Source organism: Apis mellifera, linkage group LG13, assembly GCF_003254395.2.
Source record: "Apis mellifera strain DH4 linkage group LG13, Amel_HAv3.1, whole genome shotgun sequence".
Taxonomy (NCBI): domain Eukaryota; kingdom Metazoa; phylum Arthropoda; class Insecta; order Hymenoptera; family Apidae; genus Apis; species Apis mellifera.
In genome coordinates, this window is record NC_037650.1 from 3885510 (window position 1) to 3900720 (window position 15211).

At 44.0% G+C, this 15211-nt stretch overlaps 1 protein-coding gene across 5 annotated transcripts in view; it reads right to left on the reverse strand.

The window, feature by feature from the left end:
* LOC410427 (serine/threonine-protein kinase 26) overlaps nucleotides 1-15211 on the reverse strand; it is a 78346-nt gene that overhangs the window by 5313 nt on the left and 57822 nt on the right. For all 5 annotated transcript variants that reach the window (XM_016915740.2, XM_016915741.2, XM_006559312.3 and 2 more), the window contains 4 exons: nucleotides 9293-9517; nucleotides 1166-1331; nucleotides 857-1014; nucleotides 155-340 (listed from right to left, as the gene is read on the reverse strand). In XM_016915740.2, the coding sequence (XP_016771229.1) occupies nucleotides 155-340; nucleotides 857-1014; nucleotides 1166-1331; nucleotides 9293-9517 (735 nt within the window). The remainder of the gene's footprint in view (nucleotides 1-154; nucleotides 341-856; nucleotides 1015-1165; nucleotides 1332-9292; nucleotides 9518-15211) is intronic.

The following is a 15211-nucleotide window of genomic DNA, read 5'->3' on the forward strand; positions in this document are numbered from 1 at the left end:
AACGGATAATTAGGAAAATTATCGCCGACTTCCGTCAAACGTTATTGGTTCTCGCTCCAACTCTAATATTCTTTCTTTCCTCGAATGCTCGTGAAGAAGCGCGAGAATTGATAAAACGATATATAGACGACACCTCGGACGGAAATCAACTCACGTTTTCAGGGTCCTTGTTGAGGCAGGCCTCGACGAACTCCTTGAATTGCTTGGTATAATTTCCGGTTAATTGGGGCGGATTGTTCTTCGGTATGAGAAACAGGACCCTCATAGGATGCAGCTCGCTGTTCGGCGGTTCTCCCTTGGCCAATTCGATCGCCGTGATGCCTAGCGACCAAATGTCAGCCTGCGGGACGGAACAAGTCTTCTTTTTAAGAGGTCGAACAGGTGTTAATCAACGGGCGATAATCACGTCGCTACCGTTCTCCTTCGTCTTTCAAACATTGTTTCAGAGAAATATATAGCAAGAATCTAAAGAATCTTTCTCTAAATAAAAATCTTACGTTCCTTGATCGATTTAATAATTTAATTTCTTTTTTTTTTTCCTACGAAAACTATCGAAAATACGTATAAATAAAATGGATCTTTAAATGATTTTCCTAAGAAAAGTACGCGGATAGGTAAAGAGTAAGTTGGAGTTCCCTCAAAGAGGTAAATCAGGTAAGCATCGAGAGGTGGAGATAGAAAGTCAGAGGTAGGTAATAAAATTAAATCTGTGGGGATACGTGACCGGACTGTACTCGCGAGTAAATGTTTCTCTCTCGAGTACGAGAAACAGTAAAACGAAAGATACGGCCGAGAGAAACTCGAGTTCCCTCGAGTTTATAATATTATCCTCTCTGTCATTCTTCGAGCGAATTACCTTGGAATCGTAGGAAGCTTGCTTGATGACTTCCGGTGCCATCCAGAACGGCGTCCCGACGAAAGTGTTCCGTTTGCTGGTCGTGTTGGTCAACTGTCCGGCAACGCCAAAATCGGCCAACTTGACGTCGCCCATCTCGCTCAGCAAAACGTTCGCCGCTTAAAAGCAACGAGATTAAAAGTTAGTTTAGAAGAAAGGGAACGTGAAAGGGAGGAGAGGCAAGAAAGGAATAAAAAAAAAAACAGATTAATCTTTTCTTGGTCTCTTCTTCCTTTCAAATTTTTTTCCCTCCTCTGTTGACAAATGCACCTTTAATATCGCGATGGAGCTTCCGTTCGCTGTGAAGATAATCCAACCCTTTGAGCACCTCGCGCAATATCACCGCGATATGCATTTCCTCGAAGTTACCGGCCTTCATCAAGTCCAGGGCCGAGCCGCCACCCAAGTACTCCATAATAATCCATAGTTTCGTTCCCTGCGAACAGAGAAGAGATCCACGCTGTGTGTGAAACATCCCCCGCTTTTGTGTCTGGAAACTTTGCCAGTGTGTCTCGGCCAATCTTTCTGTTACGATGCCAGACACGGATTACACACGTATATATATATATACACATTCCGTGAATTAAAAGTTAATCGAAAACCGAAGAATCTGGGGACGAAGCCAATTAAAGCGAAAATAAATTCGTTTACGCGAACGAAGCTGACTTATTTTTGGGAAATTAGCTGGGAGAAGGAGGCGTCGAAAACACGGCCTTGCCTCTATGATATTCGATGGATTGATCGAGCTATATAATAAATTTAGAAACGACGGTATCCAACGCTATTTTCGAGACCACGTGTTACCTTCGTTAACGTGACGTTAATTTTTAATCCTAATTCCATTACGTGTCGTGTATGTATATCTCGATAATATTACACCGACGTCGAAATCGTTGCGCGCTTCTAAGCGGCGCTTGTGCGCAATCGTGTAGAGATGATTCATTGGCTATTCGATAATCGCATCCTAATCGATGGATTAATCAATTGTGCACAAGGATGCACAAGGAGATTGGCGCTCTTTGGTCACCGGTTCGTGAAGGGATCATTAAGCAAGATGCGAGACTCGATGACTCGATACGCGTCTCTCGTGCTCCATCATCTTCGAGCGATGGAAAAAGCGATAGTCAAGGTAACCGGGTGATGGAGACAAATAAATTCGATCGATGACGGATCAATGCAATCTTTCACGGCTGCCCTGGCCAATAACTATATACTCATAATATGTCTCGAATCGTTCTTGATATTATTTTATAATAAATTTCACACGAATTTTATATATATATTTTTTTGCAATTAATTACGTTTTCTAACGAATCTTTAAACGTCTTATCCACATTTATTCCTATCTAGATCCACGGAGAAAAAATACTGACTGACAGATCACAATTCAGAAAGAGCATAAGGGCGAGGAAATGCACAATTATATTATAAAAGTGACGAAACGGAGAAGAATTTGTTACGGATCAATGCAATCTTTCACGGCTGCCCTGGTCAATAACTAACTCGTACTAACTCATAATATGTCTCGAATCGTTCTTGATATTATTTTATAATAAATTCCACACGAATTTTATATATATATTTTTTTGCAATTAATTACGTTTTCTAACGAATCTTTAAACGTCTTATCCACATTTATTCCTATCTAGATCCACGGAGAAAAAATACTGACTGACAGATGGTAGTTCAGAATTTAGAAAGAGCATCGTAAGGGCGAGGAAATGCACAATATTATAAAGGTGACGAAACGGAGAAGAATTTGTTACGGAAATCCATTATCATCGGATAAGAGGAGGGAGTACGTATATCGAGGCTATAAATCAAAAGGGAGGGAACATTTTCTCTCGCGGTGCTCGGCCACGAGATTTCTTCCAGATCGTGTTCCACTCGTCACGTCGAGGGTGCGATAAGGTTGACACTTTATGGGAGGAGAGGATATAATCTTGGTCCAGTTCGGCCGGATACTTGTAGATTCGTGGCAAGGGTGAGGGCGTGAAATGGCACGCATTTATCATCGTCCTTACCACGGACGCAAGAAGAAGGCTCGCCCCGGTTCCGTTCATTCTCATGTAGATCCACCACGTGGGTGGGCAGGGTTCGCGAGGGTTCGTTCAACCTGGTTTTCAACCAGGCCACTCTTCTGCCAGACGCGGAACGAGGGGTTGCTAAATCATTCCCCTATCCAGGCAGACACACGCTTACATCCCCTCTTTCTCTCTCTCTCTCTCTTCCTTGTTCCGCGCACGCTCGAAAGAGAAGGGGTAAGGTGGTGAACGCGAGACGCGAAGGAGGAGGAAGGCGTCGCACCGCGCTTTTCTTGGATTTCATCCAGGGGTATATTCTTCTTCCTTTTGCGGCCAAGGATTCCGCTCGAACGTCACGCGTGCATCTCGTCGGAGGGGGAGGGGAACAAGTTGCCTCTTCAATTTCTTCCCTCCCTCCTCTTCTTCCTCTCCCCACGGTTTTTTCCAGATAGGAAGAATGTCACTTTCCTTTCCTCTCGCGAAGAAAGTTGGACGAGGATGATATTTTTAATCAAGGAAGAGAGGATGAGGCGAAGATTATGATTTCCTGACGAAATTCGCGAGTTTTGTCCAAGAAAATGAAACGATATGTAGAATGCGTAGCGTTTTAATAAGATTCAATTTTCAAAGAGAAGAAAGAGGGGGAAAGGGAGAAAGGGTTTGATAAACCTCGAGGCGACTATTTCAAACAGAATAGTTGCTCGTACAGTTTCTCGTTCGTCCCTTTCACTTCTCAACATTTACTTCCCCCGATTCTTTCACCGTCTCGCGGATGATAGAGAAGAAAGAAGATGGAGGAATGCTTCTCACTTTAAAGAATGTCATATTAAAAAAAAAGAAAACAGTCTTCAGTCAGAATAACCGAATTTTTCGAATTATCCGAGAAACAAAACCAAGGCAATGAACCAATTCCACAATGCTTTCCTATCGAATTTCTGTCTGACGAAATTAGAAATTTTCGATGATGGAATCAAAGTGAAAAGAGTCGATCGGTATGCAAATCCTCATTCCCTAGAAGAAGCAGTTGTAAAAGCGGGATGAAATAAACGCGGGAAAATGAATGGCCGTGCGAATATTGCGGCGATCTCCGCAGTGTGTGAATGGGAAGAAAGGGCGAGGAGGAAGAAGGGGAGGGAGGCGAAGGTTGTAATAGCCGAGTGTCGCCGCGTATGAAGAAGCGAAAGAAACGAACGCGGTGGACGAACGGTGCGGTGATTAATGGCCGATTTCGCCTCTCTCTATCGCGGCTGTCCTTTTGTTCCTGCGTTTCGCGAAACGGCAGCCAGGCGTGCCCGTGGCAGTGATCAACGATCCCACGGAATTAATCTTCTCTTCTCGTGTCCAACCATTCTCCCGTTCTCATCTCCCGTTCCTCCCCGATCCCCCCTCGGCGATAATTGGCCGGCTTATAAGAATATTCCTCCGAAATCACGATGACACACGATTTCTGATGTTTCCTGAAGTTATAGAATATTCTTTTACTACGCGGAATATTGTAAAATATCCTCGATTTCTTCATTTTCGTTGCCTTCGTTTCATCGACGAAATCGGTGATTGGTAAATACTCGAATAACGAAAGTGAAAGCGGATAATATTCAATGGGAAGTAATTGAGATTATCAGGTGGAAAGAAATTAGTCGTTGTTTAGGCGCGGCAACGCCTGTTTGTATTCTTGGATCGTGGTCAAATCAGGCAAATCGGAGCCATTAGAAAATTGGTCTAATAATAGACGCTTGGTCGCGATGAACGACATAATCCTGTTACATAAAATCGAGCAATCCCTTTTCTATACAATTCCTTCCTTCTAAATAATTATTAATCTTGTCAAATTTTAATTCCTCTTCTTCGAATCTGCCTATCCGTTCGAAATTCATTGAAGATGAAACAGGACACGATCGCGGAAGGACGAGGTAATCGATGATTGAAAAGAAAAAAAAAAAAAAAAGAAAAAGAAGAAGAAAGAGAGACAAGGACGCGGGGATCGCAATTTGGTTAAAAGGCCGGCAATTTAGCCTTTCGAAGGCTGAAACGATCCCGTAATAAGCGTCCAATTAGATTTATTCATTCATAAAATCTGAGATGCTCGTTCCAGTCTGAGCTCCCGGCACAAGTACGCGCCACGGAGAATCGTCTTTTGTTCGAGAAACAATGAACCGAGCATAATGGGGAATAAAGGCGCCAGTGGGGAATGGCAGCAAGATTCTCGACGCCTCGGCAGCCGTTTCGATATTTCGAATCGCGCAAAACTCGCCGCAACTCGTCCTCCCCCTTCTTCCTTCCAAAAGGGAAATCGAGCGAATTTTCGAAAAGGAGAAGAAGATTAATTATTTCCAAACACGAGAAGTTGCGGCAGATTCGAAGTTGAAGATGGAGGAACAATTAAAATCGAATAATCGAGACAGAAGGGGGTTGGTTGTTGGAAAAATATTGGAACTGTTTTGCAATTACGGGGGAAGGAAACGCGTTAAACGACGACGATACGAAAAATGGAGAATAATGGCGTTCTCGCAGACCGAAGCAACACACAGACGCCGCGGGGGAACGATAATAATCCGCTTCTGGAGAGAAAGGGGGAGAGAGAAAGGGGAGGGAAAGCGGCGCGAGAAGGGACGAGACGCCTCTCATCATCCTCCGGATGCATCCGGAATTGAGAAAAAACGTCGAGGAGTGTCGGCTGCGATGACTGTTATTGCTCGCCTCGCGGCCTGCCGAGTCGAAACACACCCTCCTCCTTCCCCGATTTTTCTCGCCAAAGAAAATCCCGGCTATTTCTATCTCGTTTCTCCCGATTTTCGAAACCCGGGAAGAGAGATATATAGCGTCGAGTAAGGAAGGAAGGGAAAAGCTCGCGGCGGTAAACTACGCGGGGAAGGGAAAAAAAAAAAAAATAGCGCCTTTCATTTGCTGCCGCTGCCTTTCTTCACCTCGCCCACGCGGTCGCTACCTGAATTAACCTTTAGTTCATTAGGCTGATGGAAAGGGTTGAAATCGATATTCGTGGGCTAGATTCTCGCCGAGGAAAAATCGGGACGATGTAAAATGCGAGGTGAAGGGAGGAAATGTTTTACGGGGCGCAGCGGGGTGTTGTTGATCAACTTATATTGTGCTGGTTTTCGATTGAAAGATGGAAGGAAAAAGGGGACGCAAAAAAAAAAAAAAGAAAGAAAAGAAGGATAGATCACGCTACGACTTAAGAGTGTTAACAGTTAAAATAGAAAAACGATTTTCATACGAGTGAATTCTGAATAAAAATCGATAATAATTTCGTTTTATCAATAGAAAAAAAGTAATGGAATAGAGCCTAGAAATCAATCCTTCAAGTCTTATTTTCTATATTTTATATTATACTATGAGTTTTAAAATATTCTGTTATCTGTTACGTTATAGTCTTGCAGTTACAATACGTGCAGGCGAAAGAATACATGCACAACATGTACGTAAGAAATCATTCAACGTGTATATATATATTACGTAAGACGTACGAAGACTTTTGCAATTGAATTTTAATTCTTCGCGTAGGCTTAGAACGTATAGTTCCTTTTTCGACAAATGTGTCATCCTCGTTCCTCTTTGCATTGTTAACGTTGATTGGGACAGAAGGAGGAAGGGAAAAAAGGAGAGGGAAAGAAAAGAAAAAAAAAAGGAAAAGAAGGATCCTCGGAAGGCGCGAACTCGTGGAAGAGGAAAATGAAATCTCCGTAGGCGAGCGTGGAGAAATGCGCGGAAGAAGCCGATGCCTTTTGTTCAGCCTTTCGCATCTCTTTCTCTCAGTGTTCGGCATCGATGGAGAATACGGTATCGGGAATAAGATTGCGGAGGATGGAGGATGGATCCTTTTGTGCGCGCGGCTGTGATTAATGGCTGCACAATAGCGCGCGTGCCGTGGGATATGATCGTGAGCGACACACACATACGTACATACACAGGATGGATAGGTTTAACGTTATTGCACACGCCGATTCCTCGAAAAAAAATCAATATCGAAGACATACCTCGCACCTGACGTAACGCTCTAATCTTCTCCTAATACCCGCCAATCCTACCGGATTAATCCTATCCGCTTTTAATACGCGTCGTATTTTCCCTCCACCACGTGTAAACTGTAAAATCTTTTTATCCTCGATTATTATGCATGCAGGATCCAAGATCTTTGCCTCGCGATCGATTCTTTTCCAATAATAATATAATAATAGAACTGTTGAAAGTAGAGAAATAAAAGAAAGGCAATCCTGAAATCGGGAGCGACGATATAAAAAATTTTTTAATTAAACGCCAATTTTTGTATTTCTCAAAAATCCCCTTCTTAATTCTTCTTAATTCTTTTTTTTTTAGGATCGATGATATGTGGTGTATTCTATGAAAACGGTTTTTAATACGCATCGTATTTTCCCTTCGCCACGTGTAAACTGTAAAATCTTTTTATCCTCGATTATTATGCATGCAGGATCCAAGATCTTTGCCTCGCGATCGATTCTTTTCCAATAATAATATAATAATAGAACTGTTGAAAGTAGAGAAATAAAAGAAAGGCAATCCTGAAATCGAGAGCGATATAAATAATTTTTTAATTAAATGCCAATTTTTGTATTTCTCAAAAATCCCCTTCTTAATTCTTCTTAATTCTTTTTTTTTTAGGATCGATGATATGTGGTGTATTCGATGAAAACGGTTTTTAATACGCGTCGTATTTTCCCTCCACCATGTGTAAAATCTTTTTATCCTCGATTATTATGCATGCAGGATCCAAGATCTTTGCCTCGTGATCGATTCTTTTCCAATAATAATATAATAATAGAACTGTTGAAAGTAGAGAAATAAAAGAAAGGCAATCCTGAAATCGGGAAAGACGATATAATTTTTTAATTAAACGCCAATTTTTCTCAAAAATCCCCTTCTTAATTTTTTTAAATTCTTTTTTTTTTTTTAGGATCGATCGATATGTGATGTATTCGATGAAAATGGTTTTTCACGGTTTTTAATACGCGTCGTATTTTCCCTCCAACATGCGTAAACTGTAAAATCTTTTTATACATGCAGGATCGAAGATCTTCATCTTTGCGATCGATTCTTTTCCAATAATACAATATAATAATAGAAAGACAATCCCCTTCTTAATTCTTTTTAATTCTTTTTTTTTTAGGATCGATGTATACGATATGTGGTGTATCCGACGAAAATGGTTTTTCACGATGGTGCATGAATTATATACACATAATTCGAGGCCATTGGAACACGATGAACCGATTAAATGCACTTTGCGAAGAGCGAGTCAAAACGATCATTATCCTTCATGATAGCTACGAGAGGAGGGGGATAAGGGGGAGCGTTAATTGCGAGACAAGGGTAGAAACAAGGCTGGGAGACGAGGGAACGGATTAGAGGGGAGAGGGGGATTCTCTTCGTTTCCGGTCTCGGGAAGCGGGGAAAATTAAGATGATTAGCTATGAAACGAACCGATGTCCGATATTAAGCCCCAAGGAGAACTTTCGTTAATGAAGCGATCATTAACGATCGTTAATTGCCCATCCAATACTTCTTCGGTATTTTCGTTCGAATGAAAAAAACCTCACGTATCGAGAGATAAGAAATTGGAAGAATTTTACGAAGAGGAGAGCACGCGTGAAAATTTGAATTCTCTTTTTCTTTCCTCTGAGAGACGAGTCGCGTTTAAATCCTGCCATTTTTATTCGCCAATCGTTTCTCTATTTACGACCCGCTCGTAAAGCACAGATTCGCGATCGAAACGCGAGAGAAAGAGTTTCAAATTTCCGCATTCGAGACGATGCGGGCACCTTTTCCCACGTTAGAATATCCCAAAGAATATAGCAGGAAGAAAAAACGGAACCGGTGCAACGTTAGAGGCCATGCACGCAATTTCATTTTATTTCAACACTCTTTGGACCGTGTGCACGTTGTTCGCGGCGGCGGACAGGAAGCGGAAGCGTGTCTATGCGACACTGTCCACCCGGAAGCGATGGTTAACCGACCGTCAAGCCCTTCCCATTCTTCGCGTATGAAAAATGACGGGGGCGTATTGGCCGAGCGTTCGTAATAGCGGGGCTCGAAAAAGGGTGTTGTTGCTCGCTCTCCTCGCTCTCCGAAAATATTGTGGAAATTCATCGAAACGGAACGGTGACATAAAGGCGTGGTCCATGCTGTTTTTTAACGAATCTGCTTCGATTCAACGCTCTGCACGCGTGAACCCGTGCTCGCTGTAATTTTGTTTCGTCGACAACGAACGACGACCCGTTTCCAATTCCATTGCTGAAATGCTACAAACGGCCACGGTAGAATTTATCGCGTATAACCGAGTATATAATCGAGAAATCGGAAATTAAAGAGACGATCGAGAGAGACGTTGAGAGAGGCTTACCTTGAGATAGGACCCGTAATACTTGGTGACGTATGGGCTGTCGCATTGAGACAGCACCATGATCTCCTGCTGTATATCCTCGATCTCATCCTCCGCCTCCTCGAGATCGATGATCTTGATGGCGACAACCTGCTGGGTCCTATTGTCGATGCCTTTGAACACCTCTCCGAAACTACCCTTCCCAATTCGTTCTTGTTTCGTGAATATCAGCTCGGGGTCCACCTTCTGCGAACAGATACAACAAATTATCTCGAATGAAAATTCCAAAAGGTAACCATCAGAGCAGGGAGGAAAAGGAGTGGAAAGGACTTGGCAAAGTTCCCCGCGATTTGCCGCGCTTTTCGCCAAATTTCGCGGGGATGTTACAATGGCGAAAGTTTCAACGGATTTTACGGAGGCCTGGCCAAGGTAATAAGATCGTTTCACCAAATTTCGTTGGAACTCGAAACCACACAATTGTCACGTTTTCGACAAACTTTTAAAACCCGCCTCGATACGGAAGAATTTTCAGAGAATTGAAAGGATTCTTCATATCTTTAAATCGTACAATGTTAAAAAAAAAAAAAGAGTATTGGTCGATCAATACGATATTCCAGGCATTCTTTCGCACCTTCCAAGCGTTGAAACAATCGTGAAGGGGGAATAGCCTCGGGATAGAATTGCGACGAGCTTCTTCATCAATTCCCCCCTTGCGAGGGGGAATCAAAGATTCAGAGGAAAGAGAAGATCCGTCCCACGTGGGACTTTCTTTCAAACCGCACGTCCTTCGAAAGTCGAAGAATGCAGCGGCCACGTCGGTGAGAAATGCAGTTCTCCTTGGCTCCTTTCTAACCGATGACACGTGATGTCATAGCGGATAGCAGAGAAATGCGGCGTCGTATCGACTGACTAACTAATCCGTTGATTCGGTTTGACATCGCTCGTCAAGAAGAAAAGCCTCTCGATACTCTCCACCGCCGCGCCTCGTCGCGATCAAATAATCGACGCGATATCGAAGAAGAAAAGTCACGGGGAGGGAGGGGAAGGTTTCGTAAAAGCGCGAGAATAAAATAATCGATCGATCCCGGAAAATTCATTCAGAAGCGTTTGAAACGCTCTCACGACTGGCGTGGCGCGGACCACACGGCTCGAGAAAATTTGCAAAGCAGATTTTCCGCATTTTACCGGCCGTCTACCGCGCATTTTATACCGCTCCTCTCCCTCCCTACCTTCAATCCGGTCTTTATGACGCGAGCTTTTTATCTACGTGACTTTCCACGCGCGCGCGCGCGCGCCTTTTGCAAACACACCGAGTGGATTCTAAAAAAAAAAAAGGAAAAAGGGAGGGAAAAATAAAAGAGAACGTCTGTTTATCGCCGCTTTCATCTCCGCGAAATTTTCCTTTTCCGTTCGTTCGGAATAAACGTTCGGGCCACGCTTTGATTTCGTTTTCCAATCATGTTTCCACTTAAGGAAACATCTTCGAAACGAAATCTATCGTCATCATAAGAAAAAAGTAGACAGAGAAAGAGAAGAAACGAGTGGAAGAGAGAGAGAAATACAGAACCAACGTCATGCTTGCGAATCATGAAGAAAGAAAGGAAGGGAAGGGGTGGAAAAAAAAAAAAAAAGAATAAATAGTTTCGAAACGGCCTCGATTTCTTGCCTTATTTTTTTTTTTTTTCTTTCCTCGGCGTAAACCGCTGTCGTTACGGCGATTAGAGCCGGCCGCTACTCGCGTTTCCCAGTGCCAAGAAGGAGAGATGAAAAACGGAGGAGGTGGGGAACGAGGGAGAAAGGATGGAAAATCGGTTGTACACGGTGTTCCACGGACGACCGAACACGAACGATAAAGAGACAAATTGCGTCCGTTGCGATAAAGTCGAGAGGGCCCCGTCTTAGGGCTCCTTTTCCCGTCTGATTGCCGGCTGCGTATCGCGTATGAAACTCACGACAACGCGAATTATAATTAACGAACATCGAGAGAGCCAGCAGATACGTGGTACGAAAGTTGAATCATCGTTCAGACGGAGAGAGATCTTCTGCTGCAACGATTCTTCTTGATTTTCTGCACATCTTAATCCTCGATGAAAGATCCACAGTTTCAAAATTGATTCGTTTTTGATTTTTTTAATATTATACATTTGATCATATCTTTTGCTCTCAAGTTTCTTTTTTCTTTTTATCATTATTATTAATCGTGAAACGTATCCATTGGAAATCTGATCCGTGAATTTCGAGGAATTCTCTCTCGCGATCTTCAAGACTCGTCAATGAGAGAAGACTTCTTCAAAGTTAAAATATTTCTCGTTTTCTTTATTCACGATACTTATATTCCTTGGATTCCTCTTTTTTTTTGGAACACGAAGAAAAGAACGCGATCAAACGTTTCCACCTTCTTTATTTCCTCGTTACTTCAACTCGAGGTTTCTCGCGGTTATAAACAATTAAAGGCATAAACGCTTTTTATTACCCGCCGGGATTAATAAAGTAGTTGAACGATCCAACTTTTTATTATTTTTTATTATCACATATGCATTTTCTCCGACGCGAAGAAACTTCGATCGAGCAATAAACCGCCTCATTTTACTCGTTATTTCTCAAGGTGCGCGTAAAAAAAAAAAGAAAAGAAAAGAAAAAAAGGAAAGATACGATTGCGAGAATCGTCGTAAATCGAATAGTCGCGCGTCTCCAAGGAGACGAGGAAGATATAGGCGAGGAAATTCGTAAGATAATGCCTGTCTGTCCCCTTGAGCTGATAAGGGTCGAGACGCGCCCCAGGCAGTGAATTACACCGATGCGTGGTCAGACAATTAGCGGGAAAGTTGGAGCGCGGAGCGTTTGTTGTTTTCCCAACTCGGTGATGCTGTTACGTACTACTCTCTCTGCCCTCACAGCAGACCAGAAATTCTGATGGGCAAGTTATCCACCCCTCTCCAAACTGAATTATCCAACAACCTCGTGTTAAAAGGGTCGCGTGTTACGCCACGTATCGTTGCCAACCCGGTTACAGCTCGCTCTGAGTTATATAATTGACGGAGCGATACCCACCTCCGTGTAAAATTAACGTTTCCACAACACATGATAGAAACAGTTTCTCTCTTAATTCTCTCCAAAGTTTCGCGAGGAAGAATTGTCGATCGAGATTGTCGAGCGAAAAAATTCGTGCAATTTAAGAGAATCACATCGCACACACGCAAGAAAATGACAAACATTTTGGCATCCAGTGTTAAGTTTCGCGTATATCGAAATATATATCCCTCGAGAAACCAACCTCCTTGCCAACTTCCTTACGCTGCCTCGGACTTTCGCAACGTTACAAGTCTATTTTAACGACCCGGAGCTATCTTGTCGACTCACGCCACTTCCAAACTCGTCTCTTAGAGAGAGAGAGAGAGAGACCAGCGCTCAAAATCGATGACTAAAACCTTCCGTTATTTTCCGCTCGACACAAATCGTCACACCACGCGGATTATTAACTTATCTCGTTCGAATTTCACTCGAGCAAATTTGCGTAGCGAGATTTCATGCAAGATTCATGCATTGCCGTTGCAGTTTCCCAAGGAGGGATGATGATTATTCGGTTTATTTACCCGAGCAAGGGAATAAACCGTTTTTCGGCCGACTAAACACCCGGCCAGGCAACCCAGGCGAGATTAATGCTCAAGGTGCGAGACGAGACGAGATAGAGGATTGCGGAGGAACGGGTTGGGTATTTGGGCCTGACGCAGCCAGCGTTCCAGGGTCAATCAGCAGAGTCAACATCGGCAATAATAGAACGGGCAAACAAAATCTGGCGCCACGGGATTACAACAATGCGTGTAACCAGACTTCCAAGACGCGCCGCGCTCAAACTCGACCTACGAGCCTTCAGCATCTCGCCTCGAGGAAGGCAAACTTCTTTTTCGCGCCATCGATTATCGATCCTTTGTTAACCAATTCTGAGCAAACAAACTAACTAAGAGTGGAGAGAGAAGAGAGGAGTCGGCGACACGAGTTTTTTCATCGTCGCGGGGAGGGGAAAGTCAGAGTTTGGCCGCGCGACTTTGCCGCAACGAAACGAGACGAGATGAAAAGGGACCAGCGACCTTTAATCTTCGCCCGGGAGAAAGTAACGGGGCGCAGGAGATCGGTTCCGTGCCCGGTCAGACGGAGGAACGCGATCAGAGAGATATTTTTAATCCGTGCCCTTGTCTCGTCGATCGATCTCTCTTTTTCTTTGTTTCATTTTTCAAAGTATCGAGAAAATCAGATCTTTCCTTCCACGGATATAATGGACACGTGGCGCGATAATAAACGAGGCATTCTTCGAAAGCTGCGCCCCGATCGGATCGAAATATAACAGGGACAATAATCTTGTTTGTGAAAAGAAGAAGAAGAGGAAGAGGAGGAAGAAAAAATTCGTGTTAATTCCTCGAAGCGACGCACAGTGGCAAAAGTGGACCAAGACGATTTTCTAACGGGGTCGTTAGGTAATTGTGGAAGATTTCTGCGACGGTTGGCACGGCCGTTACAACGGCATTTCCATAAAAATCCAATTTACGATGGTCGGGGGGAGGAGGGAAGGGGCCGGTGGGAAAGATTCTGGACGGAGAGGAGGCTCGGCCGCCTTCAACGGCACAACTTCACAACGGTGTTCGAAAGTAGTTCAACGAGCGTGCGTTAGCGCCATGTGTCGTTCGACCTCGTTTGTTGCGAGAGTAATTTATTTGCGGGAGAGGGGAGGCGAAGAATTGAAGTTTTTAAACGGCGTTTTCAGGGTTCGACCGAGTGATTCCGAGCGTGGCTGGCCGGAACGACCGACCGGTGTTGTCCCCCTCCGCAACCAATCTCCTCTGCGCTGCCGCTAAAAAATAAACGAAAATCGGCGGCAACACTCGCGTTGCGTTTGCCTACGCAAACAGAATAAATCCTCTCCGGCCTCCTCGCTCTACTAACGGGATCAAAACGCGCGTCAAAAACTCTCGCACGCGTTTCTAATTCCACGGGAAAATATGCCTTCTCTTTCTCCGCGGTATCCGCGTTCCTTAATATATCCTTGTCACGTTTTCTTTCCTTCCTTCCAAAGAGGGAATCAAGGAGGAGGGAAGAATCGAATTGAAATTCAAGAAGAAGAAGAAGAAGAAGGGGTATTTTCCATTCGCTCGAAGGGATGATATCAACGCGCATACAGCCTCCCTCCACCAGGATTCTCCCTAAATGAGTTGCCTCGACGATTATTACGTTATCCCTAATTATCTTGAAAGCCCCGTCAGTCGCTCGTAATTTCATCGCTAACTTTATCAGTCTGGCATCACGGCTCTCGATTATTTTCCTTTTTCCTCCTTTCCAAGGGGACAGACAAGTGCTCGTGCTCTTGTTCGTATCCCGAGGAAGAGGAGGAGGACGAAGCAATCGATGAAACAACTAACTGTTCCTTCGAGCCTCCTCGAGAATGGTCGATGCACAAGCACGAGAAACGATATAATAACGCGATGGAATATTAATATTGGAAGAAGCGTAGCACGCGCCAAAACGAGTGATTCCGCGGTGAAATACAAAGTTCGACGATCTAACGGAATACCACCAGCCACGTTTCTCGATGCAGCTCACGCGGTCTATCGCTTAGAACGATATATATATATACTTCACACCGCGAGAAACTGCGCCAACACACGCTTGGTGCCCGTTTATTTATGTATGCCGACGCACGAACGCCGATACAATATGGACAATCATGCGGGGAATGCGACGATTGCGCGCGGTGGATCGAAATCGCATCCCGCTCTTCCCCCGCGCGATGGATGGAGAGCGCGTTTCCTCGCTTTCACGGAGGAATAGTGGACGAGGAATAGTTTTGGAATAGTTTTCCTGTGTATCTTTTTCGAACAGGCGACAAAAGCACGTATGGAATTCGCGTGACGCGCCCGCTCGATCCGTCCACGAATCATCCTCGTCCGA